This window comes from Wyeomyia smithii, chromosome 3 (assembly GCF_029784165.1).
Source record: "Wyeomyia smithii strain HCP4-BCI-WySm-NY-G18 chromosome 3, ASM2978416v1, whole genome shotgun sequence".
NCBI classification, from domain to species: domain Eukaryota; kingdom Metazoa; phylum Arthropoda; class Insecta; order Diptera; family Culicidae; genus Wyeomyia; species Wyeomyia smithii.
This window is the reverse complement of record NC_073696.1, coordinates 95,405,150-95,431,362: the sequence shown is the minus strand read 5'-3', so window position 1 is coordinate 95,431,362 and position 26,213 is coordinate 95,405,150. Positions and strand designations below refer to the sequence as shown.

Below are 26,213 nucleotides of genomic sequence, written 5' to 3'. Positions count from 1 at the left end.
GGTTGCGTGCGTTGGAAAAGGAGTCTGATTTTATTAGGTAACGTTATTTTTAATTCACAATAGATGACGATGATCCACTTTATCATCGGATTCCGTCGGCGAATGGGTCTTGTGTTTTCCGCAATAATGAACCGCATGTTGTGAGCTTCTACAACGATCTCGAGATAAGAGAAGATATTGTTGAATTTCCACCGGCAACAACCATTATTTCCAGGTTAGTGTAATCTAATCATACTCAGCACCAATTGTGACACTAATTTCACCCGAGAGTACATTGGTTTTGTGGTACCATTTATTGGTGTCAAGAACAACTGCAATAGATGAACGAAAATGCATTGGTAAAAAAATTAGATTGATGTTGACAATATATACTTACTAGTATCGCCAGTTTGTACAACAACTGACACGAAGTTGCAGCTGTAATAACACTCTGGTGGCGGTGCCAAAATCCATTCCTTCGCTCCTTTTAGTTGGGCTTGCCAAGATGGTAGTCGAACGTTGTCTACCTGGGTTTGTACAATGAAGAAATAATAAAATTTATTGGAGGTACTTTAACGGAGAGTTGAACGTTCACCAAAAAAAACAGATATTGCTCATTGCTATAAACCGATTCCAATAGTAGGTAAGTATATGTGAACAAGTTTTCAGAGTATCGTAACATCTAGGACTGCTTGCAGTAATTTTTTTTTTCAAAAATCACATTTAGCCCAATCAATTTTCTTCTTCTGAAGAACATCTTATTAAAATGAAATGTGTAGTTTACAGCAGCATGTAGTATGGCTTTTTGAATCGAAAACAACTTTTTTCCAGCGATGATCGCGTTTCCCGATTGCAACTTGTTAGTTATTGATATGATATGTTGTGTGTTAAGTGATTATAAATTGAAAAAAAAAGTAGAAGGTTATATCTGACACACGACCGCATTTTTGCAGTTGGACAACGAGGAGCTATCATTCAATAACACACAACACAGTGAGCAAACGGGTAGAAAACTAAATTTACCGCGTCCTGAATTGTTACTTGCCAAGGTCAATTTCAATTTGGTCTTACAGTAATGACATATTCAGCACATAACTTCCTCCATGGTGAACATGAACGATGTCCCGTTATGTCATAAAATGAGTTTTATCCTGTAGAGTAGGGGACAGACAGTGGGCCAATACTCGAGCTATCGCCACTATATATGAGAGCACTTTTCTCCAAGGTTGTGAGCATTTCCGCATCCTGGCTATAACGGCATAATATATAAAAAAGGAGAAAAGGAAGAAAAAAATCAACTCTATAATTTTCAACTCAATTTGTCCTGTAGAGGACAGTGTGCCAGGGGGACGGGACACAAGGCATATGGACGCTAGGCATATGGATGTTAGGCATAGTATGCTAGGCATACAGACGCGAGGCATAATGGATGTGAGGCATAATGGATACGAGGCATATTGCCACAAGGCATAACGGACGCGAGGCCGAATGGACACAAGGCCGAATGGACGCGAGGCCGAATGGACGCGAGGCCGAATGGACGCGAGGCCGAATGGACGCGAGGCCGAATGGACGCGAGACCGAATGGACGAAAGGCCGAATGAACGCGAGGCCGAATGCGATGTTGTACGATCGCATGAGATCCAATTATGTAGTTCAGGTGTAAATATATTCCTAAAGAGTTTAAGTTGGGTATAATACTTTTCTTGAAATCATGCGGCGACGACGCATATTCGAGGGCAAGGAAACAAGGCGGCACTAAGCCGCCGTGGTTTCCGCAGTCCGAGCCGGCCGCCGACCCGCCGTCGGAAGCGGCGGCCTCTCGCACCCAAACGACTGATCTACTGGTTTGCTAGGTCTACTCAAACAGAGTTTTCTTCCCTTAGTTAAGTCCGAACGAGCGGTAGCGAGTAAGGACAGCATTCGCTCGAACAGCGAGTCGGCCGAAGGCCGCGAGTGTATTGCTTTCCAAATGTCACTTTAAAACGAAATACATGTTATTGAAAGAGGTCTGTGATGATGATGACGATAATAAAATATTTCGCATGTCTTCCCCTTAGCCTTGTATCCATTCGGCCTCGCATCCATTCGGCCTCGCGTCCATTCGGCCTCGCGTCCATTCGGCCTCGTGTCCATTCGGCCTCGCGTCCATTCGGCCTCGCGTCCATTCGGCCTCGCATCCATTCGGCCTCGCGTCCATATGCCTCGTGTCCATATGCCTGCCGTCCATTATGCCTAGGGTACTATGCCTCGCGTCCGTATGCCTCGCGTCTGTATGCTTAACGGGGTGTCATCGTGTTCCAGTGCTCGAGCTATTACCACCACAAAAGAAACAATATTTCTACAATCTCGTGTCAATTTGGTCTATACTTACCGCTATGTGTATGACCGGAAGAACAAATTCATATACTTTGCAATTGTAGATTTGTATGTCATGAGAAGGACAGTGTGTGTATTGGAACAATTGCCCCTAATCATTAAGCAAAAACCGTAATTCGTTTCGGTTAGTAATTGATAAGCACATTTCGTGTTGCTTTCACAGCAGCCACCATCTACTTTGTCTATTTTACAGTCGAAAACTGTCTCCTGCCATGTCATGGCCGACAGCAGAAGATGGTTGCTCAATCCCGAATAGATGTCCGTTGAAGACAAAGATACACTTAACGAAAGGCTTATATAGCCAATCCGAACGGTTCCACCGGAATAAAGAGCAAATTCAATTCAACTCTTACTTGGTTGCTGCTGCTGGCTGATTTCGCATACTTCTACCAACATCCGAATGATGAATGACGAGAATGCACTTGGCAGAATAAAGCGAAGCTGGTCGTTCAGATTGCTTTAAAGAAAAAATCACAAGTGATGTGAGCAAAGCCACGACCGTAAAGTTGACGTGGAGGCCGCATTCAGGTAATGGGTGGGGGGGGGGGGTGCAGAAAAGATATTTTCAAGGGGCCCTTCTTTCCTTAAAACATGTCGAGGTAAGATTATTGCAAATTGTGTAACGACTTCACGCTCCGGTTTAAGGTGACGAGCAAGAAAAAGATCCCCTCTTTGTTGCAATGTCTGGTCTAGGTCTAGGGGGGCTCCTCGTGAATCGAGGGGCCCGGGGCATTTCTCCTCGTTGCCCTCCTTAAATCCAGGCCAGAGTGGAACAGCTGTTTATTACAATACTTGCTTTGTCTCATTCAGGCGTGACCGCAAGTGATGAGTTCGTAGCAAATTTCTATTATTAAATAACTCTTTGAATGAGAGACGATAGAATATTTTATATCACTATCAATGTTAATAAGTTTTATCCAATCTAAAAATAATGTGGTAGCCCTAAAAAGATTCAAAGTGATAACTAGGGTCGATTTACGGCCTATAAAAATCATCCCGAATACTGAAGTTGCCACTTTGAATTTCAAAATGGCATCTGGAGTCGATTTCCGACTTCTGGGTATTTTTGGCTATTTCCAATATCTTGATTGTTTAAATAACCATAAATCGACCTCAGATGCCATTTTGAATCTTTAAGTTATTTAATTAGTATTGCAAGTTTGAGTTATTTAACAAGTATAGCAAGTGAAATGTAAGTAATGTAACGAACAGCCTCATGTAGTTCTACCTCAACTTGCGGTCGTGGCTTTACACACAACCACCTGTTATTTACTAAGGGAAGTATTATTAGGTAATAATCCATTCCCGGCGGAGCGAAATCAAATTTTGTCTCAAAAACGCCTTCAAAATCCTATCACTCAGTATCTACATGTACAACTGACACAAAAACGGGGGTGCGTATTGTAGATCGATCAGTTCTCTAACCGTATAAAATAGTTCTGTCGTTCCAAATATCAAGTATAATTGTTAAGCTCTAATCCAAGTTTAGATGTCAGGTGATGGCATCACCCACCGGAAATGGGTTATTAAGTCTTTATCTTTCCTGAAAAAGACAATTTGTTGTTTAGTTTAATATTTAGTTCAAAATCGGATATGATGTTGATCACATCTTTGCGCTATCACTGAGTGTGAACGAAGTGTGAATAAATATTCTGGTAACACAGTGGAAAGCTGTTTTCACACTGAAAATTTGGCGGCTCATATATTTTGACAGCCAGTAAGTGTGTTGTCAATATGAGCCAACTTTTCACTGGAGGAAAAGCCAGCTGATGTATCTACTAATGATATTGCCCGCTACCGCACAAATGCAGCTTTACTGAAGTTAGTGTCGGTGCACCAGCTGGCCATGCCACTATCGATGCCGATACCCACTGCAGCTGCTGCTACAGTTGCTCTAATGGCTCTGCCACTAGCGATTCTGATACCCGCTGCAACTGCTGCTCCTATTCGCTGTCACTGCTGCTGTTGCTGCTAAGTTAGGAATGCTGTAGACTGCCTAATTTAACCAATTGTGGGCTGGAGCAGGCTTCTATATAGGCTGAATACTACATTCCCGATTCGGTGTTCTATAATACTGTCTATCGTGCTTGGGAAAGGAAGCATTAAGCGACCAATCAGTGATGGATTTTTGCGTTTTAACAACAATTTGACAATTTTTAACAGTACAATAGTTCGAATAATCAAGTTTCAATTTTCGCGTTTGGAAGGATGCATAAAGGATTTTCCGTTCGATTGCTGCAAAAACGAAGCAGATCCATCGAAAACTAACCGATTTATTAGCATTTGAAATAAGCAAATTTTTCATTTTTTTCCGTTTTGAGATTTTTGCTTGAATTATCCCTATGTAGCCGAACTTCCTGAGAGACGTAGTTCTACGTCAAAAGTGACCAGCTCCGTAAACGTAGGAATGACAAAACTTGAGAAAGTTTTATAGTTGTATGTGCTTCATATGCATTATCTCTCGTAAGCGTGCACATGGTTGGTTGAATGATAATGATTTTGGATTAAATTTGGATTTGGACATCGCTATACATGATTGAAATGTTACATATATAAAACGTTTCACAAGATGCGATAAATCTTAAAATAGAACATTACGTAAAGACGTAGTCCTACGTAGAAAAATGCTATTGAACTTTTCCATAATAAAAATAAAATGAGTTCACATATGAATTAATTTACATATTACAGCTTTTATACTAATGAGATTTTGAATGAGATTATTCAACAGTTATCTATTTGTTTAATTTTGTACCAAACTATACTGCCGATACCCGCATAACTGTCCCATATTGATTTTTGTCACTTTTGAGTTATCATCGGGAATCGACTCATTTGTTACGGATAATATTAAATCGCAGTTTTCTCAACTTGTTATTTTTCATTATGAGACAGTTATCCGGGTACCGGCAGTATAGTGGATAGTAGAATTGTGGACCAAAACAGGATAAATATACCAAAAATTTTGGTAAATGGTTTGCTTATGTGCCTCACTATGGCAAGTTTGTGAAGAAACGAAAGGTACTTAAAAGTCTAACTCCTAACCGGGGAATTCCCAGCGAAAGTTCTGCCCTAGAGCTCGAGCTAGACAAAATTAACCCTCTAGTGCCCTTGAGAGTATACAAGCAAAGGGCATCAAATATATAAGATATATATCCTCTCATTTACAGAAATTCTAAACTTTGTTTGAAGAATAAACTTTTGATTTTTTGAATTTTAATTTTTAGACCAGCAATGCTTTATGCTGTTCCGATCTGATCAAGTTGTTGTTTAAAAATTAAGAAAACGCTTCAAAGGATTTAGAATAAAATTTTGAAAATGCCACTTGTACACTTTTCGAGCCCTTTTGGGGTGAGATTGCGCCAAGCTATTATGAACGGTACAGTGTGCGGAATTCACATTCACGACAAAATTATATCAGTATACACCAAAACGCTTGCATTGTTTACATAGGGTAAGTTGTATAGCCATGGTATTATTTGAAATAATGACTAAATGCTTGAGAACAGTAAGCTAACAACTGTTAGATGGAAATTTACAATGACTGAAATTACTTATGGAATGTAACAAAATTTCGTACACCTATTCTATATAAACTGATGACTTTTAAAGCAAGGAAGGAGGGTTGTGGGTACGTTTCCAGCAGTTTTGAGATCTCCAATGGAATATACAGTGGTCAATGACACATAATAATTGAAACGAAAAGTCTTCTCAGGCTTTATGTCCTAACGTTTTCCCTTTCTAAGCTACCTGGAGACGCCACTATGTGTTTAGAGACTGTCCATGTGCCACGTTCTCATAACTGGTCAAATAAAAACTAAGAATTGTAACCAACGGTTACAGGTTACTCAAGATATTGATTTGATCCAGTCATACATTTTTCTATAATTCATATGAAACGTAATTTCTGGTCAACCCCCTACAGCCCCTTAATAGTCCATGTTGTTTATGGTCGTCCCTATACTTACTGATTTATTATGTTATTCATGTGAATTATTCGTAGATACACTACTGCTCATTAAACAGGTATTTAATTCAATTTTTTGTTTTTGGCACAATCTCACCCCATAGAAGGGGTGAGATTAGGCCAAAGTTCATTCGATTTTAGCAAAATTATAGTTTATTGTAACGTAAAATTGAGTATATCGGTTTTCCAGTCATCTGCTTATCAAAACGAAAATTTATTTTTTATTTCTATTCTTGGAAATAGAAAATAAATTTTCGTTTTGATAAGCAGATGACTGGAAAGCCGATATACTCAATTTTACTAAAGCAATTATCAGTCGTAAGTTGTTGAATCAGTTTATTGTAACTTGACCATATTTGCGGCAGTCGTTAACCTAACATTTATGTGTGCATTGACGTGATTTGGATCAAACTCATTGCCTAAATGTGTGCATTACCTCTTAAGAAACAAAAATGTGTCCTTTTTTGGCACAATCTCACCCCGGTTGACGGTACTTTTACCGATGTCCGTCTGAAAAATAACTTGGGCACTAGAGGGGTAAGATTTTAACTTTTACCCATTGATGAGAGTTTTGGTGCTCTTAGCCAAGTCGGAAGTGCGTAAAGTCTTCAGAGACTTCTCGTTCTCGAAGCAAACTTTACTTACGTTTGCTAGAAGCGACGTCCGGGAGAAATTACACTGCGGCCTTTTAACGTACTTCTATTGTTGCTATGGGCACCAAAATTTACAGAAGAGGTTAGAAAGCTATGATCTTTCTTTTTTCCAGTTTGAGCTTAGGGCCATTTTTTTCGCTTTTGTCGACCAGTTATTAATATAAAAACTTCTAATGCAATCATCTCGAGTGTTTATGACGCTTTACACACTTAGGTTTTGTTCAACTATTCAACTAAGAAAAAAATGAACACGGAACGTAACAAAATCATAACAAATAAAAACAAAAAATGCAAAATTTAAAGAGGTTGTTTATTATTATTTAAATCATAATCGAATATTCTCCAATTGTATTTTGCTGTAATCTTTTTTATTATTACTTTTTCAGAATCTTAAATGAGTTTCCCCGTAAGCAAACGTAAAAGCGTCGAACCCGGCGAGCAATTACTCTGTTTACTAGGGGCACCAAAATTCACAGAAATGGTTGGAAAGCTATAATTCTTTTAGAGCAACTTGTTTGAGTTGTAGGAAAACTTTTTCTTTGTTTTTGTCGACTGGTGTAATTATTAGTAGCATAGCAGACTTTTAATTTTCAAGTTTTTTTTCTAGTGAAATACAACCAAAGTTATATTCGAATTACAGACAGTCACGTCCAACCATTTTGTCGTTTGACGTGGGATTTTTCTTTGTATTTCTCCTTAATTTTTTATAAATGCTTTCTATGCGAAAATTGACGGCTCGAGTTTGGTATCAAAATGGGGTATTAATTTGAATCAACTGTGCATTAACCTTTGGAATACTTTACTTCATCAAATCGACATGATATTTTGACGTATAAATTTTTCAGTCGGAAATTGTAAAAAAAAATCCAAGGAGACTTAAAAACTGTCATAGCTTTTTGTTAATGTTTTTATTTAATTTCATTTGTTTAGTTTTGTTCACTGTGAATTGTTTTTAATTTATTTTTTCCTCAAATAATATTTCAATTTTGCGTCCAAAATTAAGGCGAAGAGGATTTGTTGAAAAATATGATATTCGCGTCTGGAAAAAAACTTGGATAGAATTGCAAAGAAATTAATTGTGGAGCAAAATATCGTCAACGGATTTTCATTACATTTTATACTTAATATGATTGCAAAAAAAAGTGACCTTCATGTTGATATTTATTGTTTCTTTAAACTTAAAATGATTTTAAAACTTTTGGTAAAATTTTCACTTGAAAGTTAATTTTCAGGAAAACTCTTTCAGTTTCAACGTTTTTGGGAATAATTATTTTCCAATTATGCAACAGCAATTTCTAATCATGAAGCTCTTGGCAAATCAATGCATCCGTTTTTAAGGTATTTCAAAAGTAAGCTTGGAAACTTAGAATCTTCTATGAAAATATGCCTTTTTGTAAGTTATTTGTGATTATCCAGCAAAAAAAAAACAAACATTCTTTAAAATATATGAATAATATAAAAAAAAACCCTTCCAGCTGGTCTCGAGGTACGATGCTGGCCTAACAAGCCAGTCGTCGTAGGTTCGAGTCTCGGCTCGGGAGAGACTGTTAGTATCAGTAGGATCGTAGCGCTAGCCCCGCAATTGTCCTGTACACTTAACAGTTAGCTGCGAAGTCTGTGTATAATAAACAGAAGGTCGAGTTCCGAAACGGAATGTAGCACCCAAGGCTTGCTTGCATAAAACAAAATTTTCTTCAATAGCAAAAAAAAGGATGAATAATTCAGAAGTTATAGTTATGTCCATATTACCAAAGATTCATTCTCATGCATTGAATAAGTGAAGGGCCCAAATAACTATTGAATTATTCAGACAAACTTTTTGCTGGCGAAGAATGAACGTTTGGAAGAAGCGTACTTGCATACAAAACTCTAATGACCCAAAAAATATTGAAACTTAACATTTAAGTAAATTTTGAATGTAGAATAGAATGCCAAGTTTCTTTGGAATAAGAATAAGAAAAATGTACAATTTCAAATTGTTTGTTCGAAATTTTTGTAGTCATAAAAGTATTTTTACGATGTATATATATTTTACAAGGCATTATCAGTTCTCTATATTTCATTCACATATAAACGTTCAATACGAGCAAACGTTTCTGAACTGCAATGCTTCGAATAAAATCGATGCCAAAATGCATACGCCCTTTTAGGGAATTACTCTCGAGCCTGAAAAATTCGACCAAGCGCGGAAAAAAACCTAATTTGCTGGGTCAAATACTTGTCCAACATTTTATTTAAATCTAAAATGGTCATTTGGCATGGTTTTGCTCTTTTATCCAGATGAAATTCGGCCATCTGCGTTCGCAATTATGACTAAAATGAATAAAATTCTAATAAATTTTTTACAGATACTGAGTTTTGTCAAAAATTTACAAAATAAAAGTCTTGAGAACAAGGAAAAAATCGAAACAGCATTTACCAAGATAAATTTTAAAACATTTCCTTGGACAGTTTTCAGGGCATCACTCGAGAACAAACAAAGACCATTCTAAAAATTCCACATATGAAACACTAGAAATACACGAATAAATTTTTTTGGGGACATATTTAATTATTTTGGGAGATGTTTTGCTAGGTTTTATTTTAAATGTATTCAGGAAAAATATTGGTAACTTAGATTTGCGATTTTTGTTTATGTCCATAGGTTCAAAGTGTATCCGTGGGAAACAATAAAATTCTGACCTATATTCTGTATGATATCCTATTTAAAAATAAAATCGCTAATGCAAAATAAGGTTCGACTTGAAAATGCAAATTCATATCTAAATAAGCAATTCATATCTAAATAAGAAATAAAATCGTTGATTATCGAAGGTCACACTTCACTCTCCCATCAGACTAAAAAGCTGCCATACTTACGTGCATATGCGCTCCTAGGCCGGTTCCTCCCATGAACACCCAATCCACGGCGTTATTTTCGGACGCCTTCGGTAAAAAGTAGGGTCGACCGTAGTGCCGTCGCAATATTTTCAGTATTTGCGGGTCACAGTTGCTCCATCCGAAATACCAAGGCTTCTGTCCCGGTGCATAACTAACCCGAGCTTCGCTTAAGTTCAGAGCTTCAAAAATGTTGCGAAATTCCGTTTGATACGGAAAAAACTGGCATCTGGCAGCGCCCTTCCGTTTACCATATGTTTGGTAAATGTCTTTGAAGAACCAATAATCGAAGAATTCGGTCGCTGTCCAGTTCGCCGTTGCATCGGTCACAATTACCGGCCCACCCGAGTAAGCGTATTTTTGCTCAAACTCGTCTGGATCCACATTGGCGATACGTGGCACATTTCGTACGTCCTGACAAAAGTTGCAGCTTTCCGGCGGACGGAGGGCCTTTTGTAGCTGGTTGGGCATCCCCAAGATGCACTGCATTGTAATGGAAAATTAAAATAATTTATAATTAAAAGGAACACAAGAAAATTTTCTCGTCTCATTTACATCTTCATTTGCAAGCAACTCGCTGAAATAGTGCCTCCCAAAAGCGCAAACAACGACCACTAGAATGAGTTTGCACTTTTGTGTTCCACTGTAGTGTAAATAGTCTCGTTTTAGCATCTCCTGGTGCTTGGCGAACGAGGGCAAACAATTTAACTGAACGCCACTCGCTTTGGCGTTTATTAAAAAATTCCTTAACTTTTTATCAACTTCGTCCATATTGTGGTTTCAACTGTGCTGTGCTGAACTCGACTTGGCACGATAAACAACGAATGATTGGTCAGTTTTGTTTCCAGACACAGAACAGAGTACGTCTTGTCTGGTGAAACTATTCACGCGGACTGATTGTTACTGCTTGAAATATATCCTGAACAGTTGTCGTGTTTATGCTAGACAGTGCAGTTCCATCCTCCCTAACTGAAAGAACAAAAAAACGATATCATCCACCTAACAGCATTTTCCCTCTCACGAAGCGTTTATCAATGTTAAAGTTAAATCTTCTGTGAAAAAGATTCTCAAACAATCCATTCAAACGATATTTTCCCGCGTTGATAAAAGGTACTAACGATGATAGCCCTAATTTTCCTCTTGATCAGCCCCACCAGCCGCCTCTCGCGTTTCATGCTTTTGCGATTTTTTTCAAGTACGGCCGTTATCTATCTGTTGCCAGTTAGGCAGTTCCCCCTGTCATTCCTTTTCTTCCGCTGCTGGTTTATATTTAGATGGGGATAACAAATTGACTGTACTTCCCGGCACTAGCCAATTGATCACCGAACAAAGCCACGTTATAAACCTACTTCTGCTAGGCTGATGATCGTTGAGTATTCTTTTGCTTTCCATGGATACTTGCTAGAATGGAATGTTGTTATTGGTACTTTAAGGGCCTTCGATAATGTTTTTGCCTTTTTGCCTTTCTCCTAGAAAGGTATAGCAATCACTTGCAAAACCGAAAGTATAAAAGTGCTCCAAAGGGCCGAATGGCATATATCACTCGACTCAGCTCGACGAGCATTTTCTGTATATATATATATATATATATATATATATATATATATATATATATATATATATATATATATATATATATATATATATATATGTGTGTGTGTGTGTGTGTGTGTGTGTGTGTGTGTGTGTGTGTGTGTGTGTGTGTGTGTGTGTGTGTGTGTGTGTGTGTGTGTATGTGCAGATATTTATTCTCACTCACTTTTCTCAGAGATGGCTGGTCCGATTTTCATGAAGTTAATTGCAAATGAAAGGGCTTGTTGTCCCATAAGACCCTATTCAATTTAATTGTAATCGGATTTTTAGTTTGGAGGTTATGTACCAAAATGTAAAAATCATGAAACTTCATTATCTCGAAAACTACACAACCGATTTAAACAAAATTGGTTTCAAATGAACGGGTTACCAGAAATACCCTTAACATTTGAAATTTTATAAAGATTGAACTTGTGGTTCAAAAGATATGAAAAGAAACGTGTTCCGAAGACTGTTTAATCTCACTCATGTTTCTGAGAGATGGCTGAACCGATTTTCATAAAATCAGCGTCTAATGGAAGGTCTAGTTGCCCCATTAAACCCTATTGATTTTTTTTGCAATCGGACTATTACTTTGCCTGTTATGTTTTAAAATGTGAAATCCAGCTTTTCATAGGAACATATTCCGAAGACTACTTGAACTCACTCACTTTTCTCAGAGATGGCTGACCCGATTTTAACAAAATTAGTGTCAATTAATGAGTCTAGTTGCCTCATAACACCCTATTGAATTTTACTGTTATCGGACTGTAACGTCGTCTGTAATGTACCGAAATATGAAAATCACGAAACTTCATTATCTCAGAAACTACACAACCGATTTGATCAATATTATTATCAGATGAGCGGGCTAGTTAAGGGTAAACTGATAAATTATGATTGAACACGTGGTTTCAAAGTTTGGCTGCCCTATACGTTCCCATTTCATTTGATAATAATTGAACTTAAGCAACCGTTATGTATTAAATTGTTAATAAAGCAACGAAAGTCTGTTATCTCAAAGATTACATGACTTATTTGAACATAACTAGTGTCATACGAACGAGTCATTTCTTAAACCTTCAAATAACAAACTTCATAACAATTTGATTTGTGGCTCAAAAGTTATGGAAAGAAAAGAAATTCAAAGACTATTTAAAACTATACCTGCTTTGATCAGTATATGTGGCCTCAACATAATTTAAATGTGGTATCGTACTATTAGAAATTTTCAAATTCTTTGATGCCTTGCGATGTTTTAAAAATCTGCAAATGCACGACGAATCGGCCATAGGATATGATCAAAGTCAAATAACAAATCCTCGACTTTTGGGTTCTGTACATCGCCTTAATTCTGAATATATTCATATTGGGTGTTATTCGATCATTTCGGCTGTTTCCCAAGAGCCGTAAGTCGCCAACCTAGAATTTAAAATGGGGTCTGTGGTCGATTTCAGCTGCTGTGTATCATTCTAGATCCGGAGATACTCCCGATAGACGGCAATTGGCCATTTTTGGCTGTTTTCCAGAAACCAGAAGTGGCCATCCTACAATTCATAATGGTGTCTGAGGTAAATTTTTAGCTTCTTGCAATATTCTGGTTCCGTAGATACTCATATTTAATGGGAATCGTCCATTTCAGGCTGTTTTCCAGGAACCGGAAATTGCCATCATACAATTCAAAATGTTGTCTGAAGTCGATTTGTGGCTTCAGTGCATCATTACGATTCCGGAGATACCCATGTTGGGTGGTATTTGCTCACTTTCCGCTGTTTTTCAGAAACCGGTAAAATGGTATTTGGAGACAATTTCTGGCCTTTAAGCATCATTCTGGTAAAAGAAATACTCATATTGGGTGGTATTTGGTCATTTTCAGCTGTTTTTCAGAAACCGGAAGTCGCCATCTTAGAATTCAAAATGGTATCTGTGGTCGATTTCAGCTCCTGTGTATCATCCTAGATTCTAGTATTATTATATTCGGTGGAAATCGGCCATTTTTGGCTGTTTTTCAGAAACCGGAAGTTACCATCTTACAATCCAAAATGTTGCCTGAGGTCGATTATGGAACATATTTGTTACCACTGAAAACATTCACCTGCCAAATATGGTTCCATTTAATTTATTAGTTCGCGCGTTGTATGGGACCCCTCCCTTATAGAAGAGAACCATTATGGACATATTTGTTACCCCAAAAATCATTCGCATGCTAAATTTGGTTCCACTTACTCGGTTAGTTCTCGAGATGTGCATAAATTTGTGTTTCATTTGTATGGCACCCCTCCCTTCCAAAAAAAGGATGGGTGTCAAAACATTATGGACATATTTTTTACCACTAAAAATATTTGCCTGCCAAATTCGGTTCCATTTAGTTGATTAGTTCTCGAGATGTGCAGAAATTTATGTTTCATTTGTGTGGGACCCCTTTCTTCCAGAAGAGGGAGGGGTCTCAAACTATCTTAGGAACCTTTATCGGCACCAAAAACCCCTACATACAAATTTTCACGTCGATCGGTTCGGTAGTTTTCGATTATATGGATCAGACAGACAGACCGGACTGCATTTTTATATGTATAAATTGCAACATTAATATTTTAGAACTTTAAGAGTGAATATACATTTATTGGATTGAAGCGTTCATGTAAATCTATTTTTAAAAATAAAAGTTTGAATGAGAAAGGCTGGGTCTGACCGCTAGGTGGATTAATTTAGGTTTTTTTTTTTTCGTATTGAGCAAAGTGATTCAATTAGTTGTTATTTTTTTATGCTTTATACTTTTAGATGCGTAGACATTGGCAAATACGCCATGATTGGAACGAGCGTACGGACTTGCGTCCATTCGGAGTGGACTGGCCAGAAACCGTCTTGTTTTGGTTTGAACCAGGAGAATGATTATGCAAGTAAGCTTAACGTAGCTTGGGTTAGTAACTCTTGAGTTAGTAACTCTTAACTTATTACTAATTTCTATCAACGAAAAACTAATGTCAAAAGTCATTCAAAAAATCAAGCTTTGTTTCGTTTTCAGTGGAGAAGCCACCTACCATTTTAATTCGTCACCAGAACGGCCCGATTGCCCAGAGTAATGATGGAAAATTGATCGTTTACCCGGGAACAACGGTACATTTGGAGTGCCTGTGGATGAGACGTTTCGGAAATCCCAAATGGAACGTAAGTCACGACTACAGAAAATATCCGGAAGGGTGGAGCTCGGACGAAGGTCGAGATCCACAGCTAGAGTATCGGATTAGCATTATGCACGCCGTGAAGGATGATTCCGGTATTTTCACATGTGTTACCCCGGCAAGACATACGCATTCTGTGGAAGTTATAGTGAAGGTACCTACTTAGAAACAGTGTACATCATCATCAGCTTTGAAAATATAATGCCTCTCTTCAACAGCCCGTTCACTGTAACGAAATTCAAGTTCGGCGAGGATTGTCGGCAAGTACCACAGAAACCATGATGGGAACGCGGGTATTATTCTCGTGCACGAACGGAAACGCATTGATCGGAACACCAGAAAGCACTTGTTTGCCGAGCGGAAATTGGAGTGCACCGTTGCCAGTCTGCGAAAGCGTCGAGTGTGGAGAGGTTCCAATTCAAGCGAGCAGTAACGGTTCCGCCCCTCGAGTAGCCATTCTTTCTCGTGAAGTCGGTGGGCGAGCGGCCTTTTCTTGTCCTCCCGGATACGGGCTGAGAGGACCTAGCGAAGCCATCTGTCTACCTTCCGGGGAATGGGGAGGTCCGTTTCCGACGTGTGTTGGTATGTTGGTTGAAATATGTTTTCACGTTGAGCGGTGTGTTTGATACAGTGGTTTTCAGAGGTTCAATGTTTTCATCCGGGGGCGCCGCAGAATGGCTATGCTCAGGGGACGCCACCTTACAGGGCTGGAGATGTAGTACAATTCAACTGTAATCCCGAGTACATGATGCAAGGTCAGCCAATTATTGCCTGCCAGGATAACGGGCGATGGTCGGGAGGCTTACCGAAATGTGAGTAAAAATTCTCTGTAAGATGTTTTTTTATAACTTTTTTTTTGTTATAATAGTTGATGTTAAAAATGCTATTGATAATTACACAGGTTTGTTTGATCGGTGTAACGTCTTTGGCATCTCTATTTTACTCTTAATCTCAATAAAAGAATCCGATTCCCCTCGCCTTTTTCCAGGTGTGCAAGCCTGCTCGTACCCGGGTACAGCCATCAGTGGCCGGATGTCATCGGTCAAGTTTTACTACTCGATCGGCGAGAGTATCACATTCACCTGCGACGCCGGACTGGAGCTGCGGGGAGCCAAAATGCTGAAATGTCTCAAGAATGGCAAATGGTCCAACGCTATCCCCACCTGCGTAAACCCGGATGCCGTGAACGTGCGGAGTGACGCTAAGGGAATCTTCAAGCGGGACAACTGAATTTCACCGGCATGCTGCAACTGTAACTGTGAATAACTATTTCTAGCGAAGTGGTTTCTGGTCCTGATATGCTTCCCCCGGGAGAGGCATACATATATCAATTAAAAAGACACTGTAGGTGATAGAGAGTTTTAGGCGTTTTACATAGCCAGGATCTAGTCTAGTGACATGATCTAAACATATTGACTGTTTAAAGTTAACTGCAGAAATGGCACATCAGAAATATCGCAACATTAATTTGTGATGTAATAAAAACAGTAGAGATACGAGTATGTATTCAACCTTCCCGAGGCACAAACTCCCACTAGGCAAAGTGGTGTGAAGTTTAATTTGCCCTCCGGCACGTTAGGTTTTATTTGCTTGTTGGCTTTACGTGGAAAATTGGTATGAATGGGCGGAACAATCAATTACTGCGATGTTGAGTCTACGATAATGGCAATCATATTGATGTTGGCAAATGAGAACGGCACAGACAATGGTAGTCAATGTTGTATATGTAAATTGCTTCTGTTCGAACGTACTGAATAATAGGATGCTTTAATGTTCGGCGCTTGCTCGTAACTGCTGATCCCAGAGTATCTCTTATCATTGAATTATGGCTCTGTTTGTCAAATGCTGGGGCAAAAATGTGAATTATTTGAACTAATTTTTGTCGCTATTGCGTAGTAACTTAGCAATCGTTTTCAATTATGTGGAAAATTTTAATTAGGTTTGCCAAAATTGGAAAGAAAAATACTGAACCGCAAGCAACCATATTCGTACAGCTCTACCCCTTTTTGTGACGTTGATATGTGGGTTACCACCTCAATTAATTTATGGAGAATTTGACATATACAATAATTGTAGTCGGAAACAAAAATCAAAATGGTTAATATAGCTGTGTACTGCGCGATTGTGTTTATTTTTGTGCAACTTTTTCCGTGTAATGTCGTTATGAGTCCACCATCTGGTAATGTAAATATAGAGAATCGAGTGTAATTAATTTATTTATCTTCCAATCTAATACTCTCGCTGTCAGAACTGAAATGCATTAAAATAATAAATCTCTGATAATGTTGCTTATATGCAAACAGAACGGCTCTTGTAGTCGGCATCAATTGTAACTGTTGAATAATAAAAAAAAGCCGCACGCTCACACATAATCATAGCGAATGCTCAAATAAATATGAATTGACTAGAAGCCGACCGTTGTTTCAATTTGGTCCCACCGGTAGGCGGAATGAACATTATAAACTACTCACGGCGCTAATTGATAAGCATTAATTAATTTCACAACTCTCAATAGATATTCATTGGACGAAAACTTACCAGGGAAGGGTACATTCAACCCATGTTCACTGCAATGCACCGCATCCATTAAGACAACCAGACTGGCGGGATGGGAACATTTTCTCGTCGTGTAAAGATACAAGCGAAGCGAATAATATGGGATTCTTTTCTGGTTCCAAATCTAGGCCATGCTTGAGTTGGTTATTGGAGTGTAAAAATAATTGCCCTACCTGGAGGGCTTGGTTCCGTAGTATTCTGAATAGGGTTGCGTTTTGTCAACTCATTTGGAAAAAAAATTGCGCACATTAAAATCGCTTCGAGATCGGTGTCGAGGAGATTCAGCTTCGTTTCTGTACATTGTTCAGCTTGCAAAGTAAGTACCATTGTTTCAACAGGGCTTTATAAATTTCATTAAATGTCTTAGAAAGTCATTCAACTAATCACACGTAGCCCATCTTTTATTACTGTTATGAGTGATCATTATAGAAGAAGTAAATTTCTGCTATAAGTTAACACCAAAAATCGAATTTTATTTAAACTAGCTGAGTACCCGATCTTGCTTGGGATTCCACATTAGTACTTGTTGTTATTGTGGCTCAGAAGTTACTGAGGTGCTCCTATGGAATCCATAATTTTTCACCTGATTGACATGCCGTGCCATTTCGTTAATCCGGTATGGTAATGAAAATAATCTTAAATGTTGATAATGATGATGCTCTATTGCCCTCGTTAACGACAGCTCTACCATTATTCTCCCAGTAAGAAGGCTGCTACCATACTTAAGATCTTCAAAAAATTTCTCACGTGTAAAAGATGCAAAAACTTTATAAGAATAATGTTTTTGAATAATATAGTCAATTCAAAATGGCATCAGACACCAATTTTCGCTGTTAATGAGTTATGTCCTTTCTAAAAATTTATTTATTAGGTATCATATCACATTTCCATAACAGCTTTCCAGATACCAGAATACGCCATTTAGACATCTTTTCGGGGTATAGTCATGGTTATACCTAGAACCAATATGATTTTATTTTATACTAGCTGACCCGGCAAACTTCGTCCCGCCTATTTTTGTGTTTAATTTAATAATTTTAAACATTTCAAATTCATTGATTTCTTGCGATTTGTTTATATCGTTTGAAATAATTGGTTTTATCGGAATGACAACATCCTCGACTTTCGCCTTTCGTACATCACCTCTACTCCGGAAATTCTATCATTATTGGGTGGTATTCAGTTATTTTCGTTGTTTTCCAGAAACTGAAAGTGGTCATCTTCGAATTCAAAATAATGTCCAGGGTCAATGCTTGGCTTCCATACATTATTTCGATTACGGAGAGATCCATATGTAGTAAAGGGTGTTTTTTTTGCTATTTGGTTTTTCGTGTATTCAGATTTGACAGTTCATGCGGGAATTCTGACAGCTGTCAAAGTCTAATGTACTCAGTATGGTTTGCCATTTCACCATGAACAGACTTACGCCTGAACAACGCTTATAAATAATCGAATTTTATTACCAAAATTCGTCCTCTGTGAAAAATGTTTTCCGCGCATTACGACCATTTTATGGTCGTCATAATTTAAATAGTTGAATGGGTGTGTTAATAAGCAAAATTACCGCATTTGGATCGAAGAGCAACCAGAGGCAATACAAGATTCGCCACTGCACCCAGGAAAATGCACGGTTTGGTGCGGTTTACACGCTGGAGGCATCATTGGTTCGTACTTCTTCAAAGATGATCAAAATCGCAACGTTACAGCCAATGGCGCTCGCTATCGCGCGATGATTTCTGATTTTTTTTTTGCCGGAAATGGAAGAGCTGGGTCTTGTTGAAATGTGGTTTCAGCAAGACGGAGCAACATGTCACACATCGCGCGAATCAAAGGACATCTTGCGGAATGAGTTCGGTGAGCAATTCATCTCACGAAAGGGACCGGTAAATTGGCCGCCTAGATCATGCGATTTAACACCGCTAGATTATTTTTTGTGGGGCTACGTTAAGTCTCTCGCCTATGCGGATAACCCGACAACAATTCCAGCCTTGGAAGACAACGTTACACGCGTTATTCGCGAGATACCAGCCGAAATGCTCGAACAAGTGACCCAAAATTGGACTTTTCGTATGGACTATTTAAAATGTGGCCGTGGCCAACATTCGAATGAAATTATCTTTAAAAAGTACATGGCATAAACCAACTTATCGGCTCAAATAAAGATTTCATACAGTTTTGTAATTTTGATGCGTCTTTTTTTTCAAAAGAAAAACCAAATTCTTAAAAAATCACCCTTTAGTATTCGGCTGTTTCTCAGAAGTTGCCATCTTAAAATTCAAAATGGTGTCTCAACATATCAAATTTGGTTCCATTAACTTGATTATTTCTCCGGATGTGCAGAAATTTGTGTGGAACCCCTCCTTTAAGAAGAAGGAGGGGTGTCGAAACATTATGGATATATTTGTTACCTCTAAAAACATTTACATGTCAAATTTGGTTCTATTTGGTTGATTGGTTCTCGAGCTGTGCGAAATTTGTGTTTCCTTTGTACAGAACCCCTCCCTTACAGAAAAGGGAGGGGTGTCAAACCATTATGGATATATTTGTTACCCATAAAAACATCCACCTGCCAAATTTGATGTCATTCATTTGGTTAGTTCTTGAGATGTGCAGAAATTTGTGTTTCATTTACACGGAACTCCTTCCTTCCAGGAAAGGGAAGGGTGTCGAATCAATATGGATAAATTTGTTACTCCCAAAAACATCCACATGCCAAATTTGGTTCCATTTGCTAGGTTAGTTTTCGAGATGTATGTGTTTTATTTGTATGGGACCCCTGTCTTCCAGAAGAGGGAGGGGTCTCGAACTACCTTAGTCACCTTTCTCGGCCCCTAAAACTTCTATATACAAAATTTCACGCCGATCAGTTTAGTAGTTTCCAAGCCTATATGGATCAGACAGACAGACAGACAGACAGACAGACAGACAGAGCTGCATTTTTATATGTTCAGAAGATTTCTTGGTTTCATATTATGTCGATCAAAAATATCTATTGAATCAGATAAGACCATTGTTTTTCGAGGTTTTGAAATTCAAAATGCTATTATCCGGCTTCTGTAATTTTGTGAAAATCGCTTTGGATGTAAATTGGCATTGTCAGAATTGGGATGACTTCGAAAGAGCGAGTATCGATGTTCGCCGTCATTTTTTATTCAAATTGACGAACGAGATATTCGGAAAGTTAACATCAAAGTGAATAGCCCAAAATATTAGTATTTCCGGACCCAGAGCCATATCTAGAAACCGTAAATTAACGCTACTTTAAAATCCGAGATGGTGACTTCCGTTTTCTAGTAGGGGTAAACAGGGTAAGACCGCCCTGCGGGGTAAGACCGCCCACCGTAGTTTTACTACCAAGTTATAAAGTAATTGAAAAATTTCTTTAACGTGTCTATTATAGTATAATTACATAACATTTTGCACGTTTTTCTGTTTTGATAGTGCACGAACGGTCGCAGAAATAATCAAAAACAACCTTTCAGCTGGCAACCAGTCAATGCGCTATTGTTTTGCGGCAACGGGACTTAAGGTTTTTCAGTCTAAAAATCTATTGTTTTGTTCGTGAATATACGTTTAATCGCTTGCCTGAATCTATCTTCTTTCGGAAATATCGAAGGCCGTGAGTAATCTTGTAATTTTGACTACTTTTTCGGTCAAATATGAAAATGTTCCACTGGGGGTAAAGTCGCCCACTATACAAGGGGTAAAACCGCCACGAATCCAACTGCTTGTTGTTTTACTTCAAGACCCAAATGCCTCGACACTACAAAGGGAATATTTACAGGATCAGTAAAGCAACTTCAAGCCACATAAGACATCGATGTTAATCGACCATTTTCGATTTGGTTTAAGCTTTTCTAGTAATATATTTTAACAAGACTTATTTTTGAAAAAAGTAAAGCTGTGTGAAAATGGTGTTAATGAACCAAAATAATTTTAGAGCCAGGACGGTGTGTTTGATAGGTATGACGTCTTCGGCAGAATTGCAAATAGTAGTTTTTTACTTTTGAAAAAAGTACACACTCTAAAAAAATTTAAAGAAAAAATATAGAAATAGCATTCAAAATATATTTTTTTTTCAATTTTTTTTGAAAAAAACATGTTTTTGCCTGTAAAATCTACAAAAGGTAAGCTAAAATTTTATGGTTGTTGGATCATGGAGTAATAGAAATATTAATAGCTCAATTTTTGTGAAGAATTTTTTTTGACGGTTTATTTGGTGTATAGAGTCGTTGGTAATTTTGTTCTTCAAAAAAAAAAAAAAAAAAAAACATAGAAAATTGAAAATATAAATAAAAGAAATAATAATTATTAGTATTTTTCTATACATAATAAGTCTTCAAAAGAATCATACAGATAGGTTTAATGAGTTTTAATTTTTAGCTTAAAGATAGGTATATTATGAACTCAATATCTTGAAAAACCCCAATTCTGAAAAATCTATTTATTTTGAAAACCAAAAAAGTTACCTAAACATTGATTTGAACTTGAATAATCAGAAAACAAAATAAGTTAGAACTTAGAAAAAATTTTTTTTTCAGATTTTACACAGTGTATATTTTATTTAAAAAAAAAAAATACCATCTACAACTTTGTCAATAGAATCAACCGTTTCGGCCCTAAAAATATTGTTTATCCTCAAAAAAATGGTGGGCGATCTTACCCCGCTGGTGGGAGGGCTTACCCCGCATGAAAAAGATCTGCAAAAAAAAAAAAAAACTAGAAAATAAACAAAAATATTTCAGTTCTTATTTTTTAAATGCGGGTATTGAATAGAAGAACCTCTTAGCGAAGAAAAAATGAAATTGCAGCCGCAACTTTTTTTTCTATAAACAGAATTGCTTAAGGGGGCGGTCTTACCCCGCTTACCCCTAAACTTGATGTTAATCTGGGGAGAATGTTTGAATACTCTTTAATATTGATTTTTCTATAGCCGGTGTTCGACACCATTTTGAAATCCAAACAACGACTCCTGGTTTCTAAATCGAAAATTGGTGTCCAAAAGTTTAACCAGGTGTTATGGTTGTTTTTCTACATCGGCAATGGCTCAAAACTTGAAGCAAAAAGTGAGGTTGAAAGTCTGTCTATTTTCGAATTGTTGATCATTGCATCTTCACCTAATGTCCGCAATAAATCTTCTTATATAAAAGTCAAGCTTTGTATGTATGTATGCATGTTCCAACATAACCTTGTAATGCTTGAAGTTTCCACCAAAATTGGCATACGTGTTTTTTTGTATGAAGAAAATGGCTTTAAAATATTGAAAAAAGTTAGGAGTAAGGAAGTCAAGATTTTTCATGCATTAGGGGATTATGAATGAGTTCCATGATTTTCAGGTCCTCGGTCATGTCTGAAGGCCGTAAGATGATGGCTAGAGATCGAAACATGCTGTTCGATCTTATGTTCATAAATTTCAAAAATTTGATGTAATTGGATGATGTTGAAAAGCTCTTAAAATTGGTATTTCCGGAACCAGAATCGTCGGGGAGCGATGTCCAATGACATTTCGTAGAATTTTGAAATTAGTATCACCTGCAAAGGGACGTAGGATCCCTGTTAACCGGAGCCTGTACAAGCTATTACCATACAAAAGGAATAAAAGCGGATCTATATTACTTCCTTGCGGGACGCCCACTTCAATAGGCATCAAGAAACCTTTGCACAGATCAATGGAAATGAACTATTTTGTATTTGATGAATAGCTACGAATTCTATCGTTTGCAATACCCCTAATTCCATAGCATTCGAGTTTATTAAAAAAAAGGAGTGATTTGAAGTGTCGAATACTTTCTGTAAATCCAAAAAGCGCTCTTTTTTCCTATATGGACTTACTCACTGCGACCAGAATGGTTGATCTATTGCTGATCGAATGCCCGGATGTCTGCTGTATCCCGCACTTCAATTATTAGCAATACCGCTATTGAGAAGTGACATGCTTATTATTATTGTTTTATCCGCACGGTGCTCCCACAGACCGTTATTATAAAAAAATGCACCAAAAAATCTAAGTACACCATTTGATTCGTTATGACGTCAAGAATCTCTGGTCAAAATTTCAAATTCATCGTACGGTACATTTTTGAGTAATGCCCTTTTGAAGGTCGTGAAGAACAAAAAAGTAATATAAAAACGACAAAATACTTATTGTAAAGCACGTTTTTCAACCACCATTTTATAAAATAACTTCCAAAATAGTTTCTACACATTCCAAGGGTTATATTTTAAGACATTATCAATTGGTGGAAAGATTTATTTGAAAATCCCACAGTGCACAGTGGTCAAAACTTGAAAAATCGTGATCGTTCTAGATTTGACTGTAAGAAATTGATTTTGTGTACTCAATTTCTTCAGCAACATTGTTTCATAGAACAAGGCCTTAATTTGGTGTTTCTAGTTTTTCGATCAATCCACCTAACAGTTAGATATTAAAAATAGTTATTCTAATTTTCAATATACTTTGGGGATTTTTCGGTTGCTGTGTTCGAGTGATATAACGCGTGTGCTCTCGTTAGTAGGTAGTTTAATACTAATTATATTTTACATATGTACATAAGATGGTTTGAGTGTCGTGTATCTGTCGATAGATTGTCGAAGATCGAGAGATCGAGAGATCGTGTGAGGTTGAGAATGAGTTACGTTGTGATGTCGAGAATTACCTGGTCGGTGATTACAACGAGGCGAGTTGGTAGGGTTACCAATCAAGATCGCCACAGTACTTCCCCCTTAACTTTTCCAATACCTTCGAGGGATCCGTACACGGCGGCCAGACCGGGTTTGGTACGCTGGGGGTTCGGTGGTATCCGTTTGTTTCGGTGGTTGTTCGTCGGCTTCGATAAAGGCTGCTTTCAGGCGATCGACGCAGATTGATGATTGTTTGCCATTAATGTAGACGATGAAAACTTTCTTTTTCCGACGAAGTACTCGGAACGGCCCTTGGTATGGTTGCGTCAGTGGTGGTTTCACGGCGCCGATCTTCACGAAAACGTGGCTGCAGGTGCTCAAATCTTTTTGCAGGAATACCGATGGCTTGGCGTGGTTGCTTGTTGGAGTTGGGCGAAGACTCGTCATTTGCTTTTTTAGTTGAGTGACGAACTCTGGTACTATAGCCTTGCTGGTAGTTTCGGAAAAGAATTCTCCGGGGAGTCGTAGGGTGGTTCCATAGGTTGCTTCTGCGACGGATGCATTAAGATCTTCCTTGAGGGCGGTTCTCATTCCGAGGAGTACGATAGGCAACGCTTCTGTCCACTTTGAGTTTTGGTGGCACATGATTGCGGCCTTAAGCTGTCGGTGGCACCGTTCTATTTGCCCATTTGCTTGGGGATGGTAAGGCGTTGTTTTCAAGTGGCTGACACCGAGCAGGTTCTTGGAAGAGTTCAGACTCGAACTGCCTTCCAAGGTCCGTAGTGACATTTTTGGGAACTCCGAATTGCGCAACCCATCCATTGAAGAAAGCTCGCGCGACTGTGACTGCGGTCATGTTGGGGATCGGGATTACTTCGGGCCAACGCGTAAACTTGTCGATCATCGTTAGACAATACGCGTTCCCGTCCGATGGTGGTAATGGTCCGATCAAATCCATATGGATGTGTGAGAACCTATCGTCTGGTGTGGCGATCTGGATAATTGGTGCTCTGTTGTGACGAATGAATTTTGATTTCTGATAGGAGATCCAACGATTGACAAAGTTTTTACAATCGCGTCGCACCGAAGGCCACACGTAACGGTCCGTCACGAGACGAGTGGTCGCACGAACACCAGGATGAGATGCGCTATGAAGCTTCAGGATGATCTGCCTCCGAAAATTTTTGGGCACGAACGGTCGGATCGCAGGAGTAGAGATGTCGCAATACATCGGGATCGTTGACAACGGAGACTGGAGTGCCTTAAGTGCCAACGTAGTATTGGTGGGTGGATCGTTGAGGAACGACTGGAGCTCGGTATGGCTTCGATGCGGCTCAGCATGTCGGCAACTCGGTTTTCTTCGTCAGGTATATGGCGAATATCCGTTGTGTACTCGCTAATGAAACTGAGATGCCGTTGCTGTGTTGGGCTGGCTCGTTCAGGTCGCTGCTGGAAGGCTGTGGTGGGAGGCTTGTGGTCCGTGTATATGCAGAACTCGCGAGCAGTGAGTGAGTCCTTGAAATATTTCACGGCCTCGTATATCGCAAACAACTCTTGATCGTAGGTGCTGGCTTTTTGCTTGCTGTCGCTCAGCTTACGAGAGAAGTACGCGAGAGGTTGACAGCCTATTTCGGTTATTTGGTGCAACACCGCTCCAATTGCGGTGCCGGATACGTCGACTGCCAGTGCTAACTTGGCATCACAACACGGATGCGCGAGAAGAGTTACGTTTGCCAGGTCCTGTTTGCTTTGCCTAAAGGCGGCTATTGTAATGTCGTCCCACTTTAAAGGTGTTTTGTCATTTCGAACGTTGCCTTGGATCATCGACTGAAGAATTTGTTGGTTCACTGCGGCGCGCGGAATGAAACGGCGGTAGAAATTAATTGTCCCCAGGAACCGCTTCAGTTGTTTCGCTACCACTGGTCGTGGAAAATTAATGATGGCTTCAACCTTGCTGGGTGTAGGTTTTATGCCATCTTGAGTGATCAGATGGCCAAGAAATGTAATTTCCGATTTGCCAATTTGGCACTTGCCGGCATTGACGGTGAGTCCGTTCTCTCTCAGTCGATCGAACACCAGGCGAAGATTCTTTTTGTGTTGTTCAATGTCATCGGACGCGATACAAAGATCATCCCATACAAAACGAAGTCAAAACCGCCCAAAATGTCGTGGAGATGCCTCTGCAGCGTTTGCCCTGCATTACGGAGTCCGAATGTCATGAACCTAAATTCAAACAAGCCAAATGGCGTGGTAATGGCAGTTTTTGGGATATCTTCTGGTGCCACAGGTATTTGGTGGTAGGCCCGCTGCAGATCGATGCACGAAAAAATCTTTCTGTTGTGGAGGATGTTGGAAAAATCCTGAATGTGCGGAATGGGATACCGATCGGGAACCGTGATTGCATTGAGACCTCTGTAATCCCCGCAAGGA

General features: G+C 38.7%; 3 protein-coding genes across 4 annotated transcripts in view; 1 reads left to right on the top strand and 2 right to left on the bottom strand.

The window, feature by feature from the left end:
• The window catches only part of LOC129733320 (protein lev-9), a 45,423-nt gene extending 28,407 nt beyond the window's left edge, over positions 1 to 17,016 (top strand). For both annotated transcript variants that reach the window (XM_055695105.1, XM_055695104.1), the window contains exons 10-15: positions 64 to 214; positions 14,206 to 14,324; positions 14,450 to 14,760; positions 14,825 to 15,188; positions 15,248 to 15,418; positions 15,595 to 17,016. In XM_055695105.1, the coding sequence (XP_055551080.1) occupies positions 64 to 214; positions 14,206 to 14,324; positions 14,450 to 14,760; positions 14,825 to 15,188; positions 15,248 to 15,418; positions 15,595 to 15,836 (1,358 nt within the window). In that variant the 3' untranslated portion in view covers positions 15,837 to 17,016. The remainder of the gene's footprint in view (positions 1 to 63; positions 215 to 14,205; positions 14,325 to 14,449; positions 14,761 to 14,824; positions 15,189 to 15,247; positions 15,419 to 15,594) is intronic.
• LOC129733321 (uncharacterized) lies at positions 3 to 10,793 on the bottom strand. The gene is made up of 4 exons (XM_055695107.1): positions 10,411 to 10,793; positions 9,838 to 10,338; positions 377 to 506; positions 3 to 311 (listed from the first exon to the last, which is right to left on the bottom strand). Exons 1-4 carry the CDS (start codon positions 10,624 to 10,626, stop codon positions 226 to 228), a joined length of 933 nt encoding a protein of 310 aa, XP_055551082.1. The 5' UTR covers positions 10,627 to 10,793; the 3' UTR covers positions 3 to 225.
• A 6,869-nt stretch (positions 17,017 to 23,885) lies between the features above and the next one.
• Positions 23,886 to 24,374, bottom strand: LOC129728424 (uncharacterized). Its single transcript, XM_055686862.1, has one exon. The coding sequence runs from the start codon at positions 24,372 to 24,374 to the stop codon at positions 23,886 to 23,888; it is 489 nt and encodes a 162-aa protein (XP_055542837.1).
• Between the last annotated feature and the right edge of the window lie 1,839 nt (positions 24,375 to 26,213).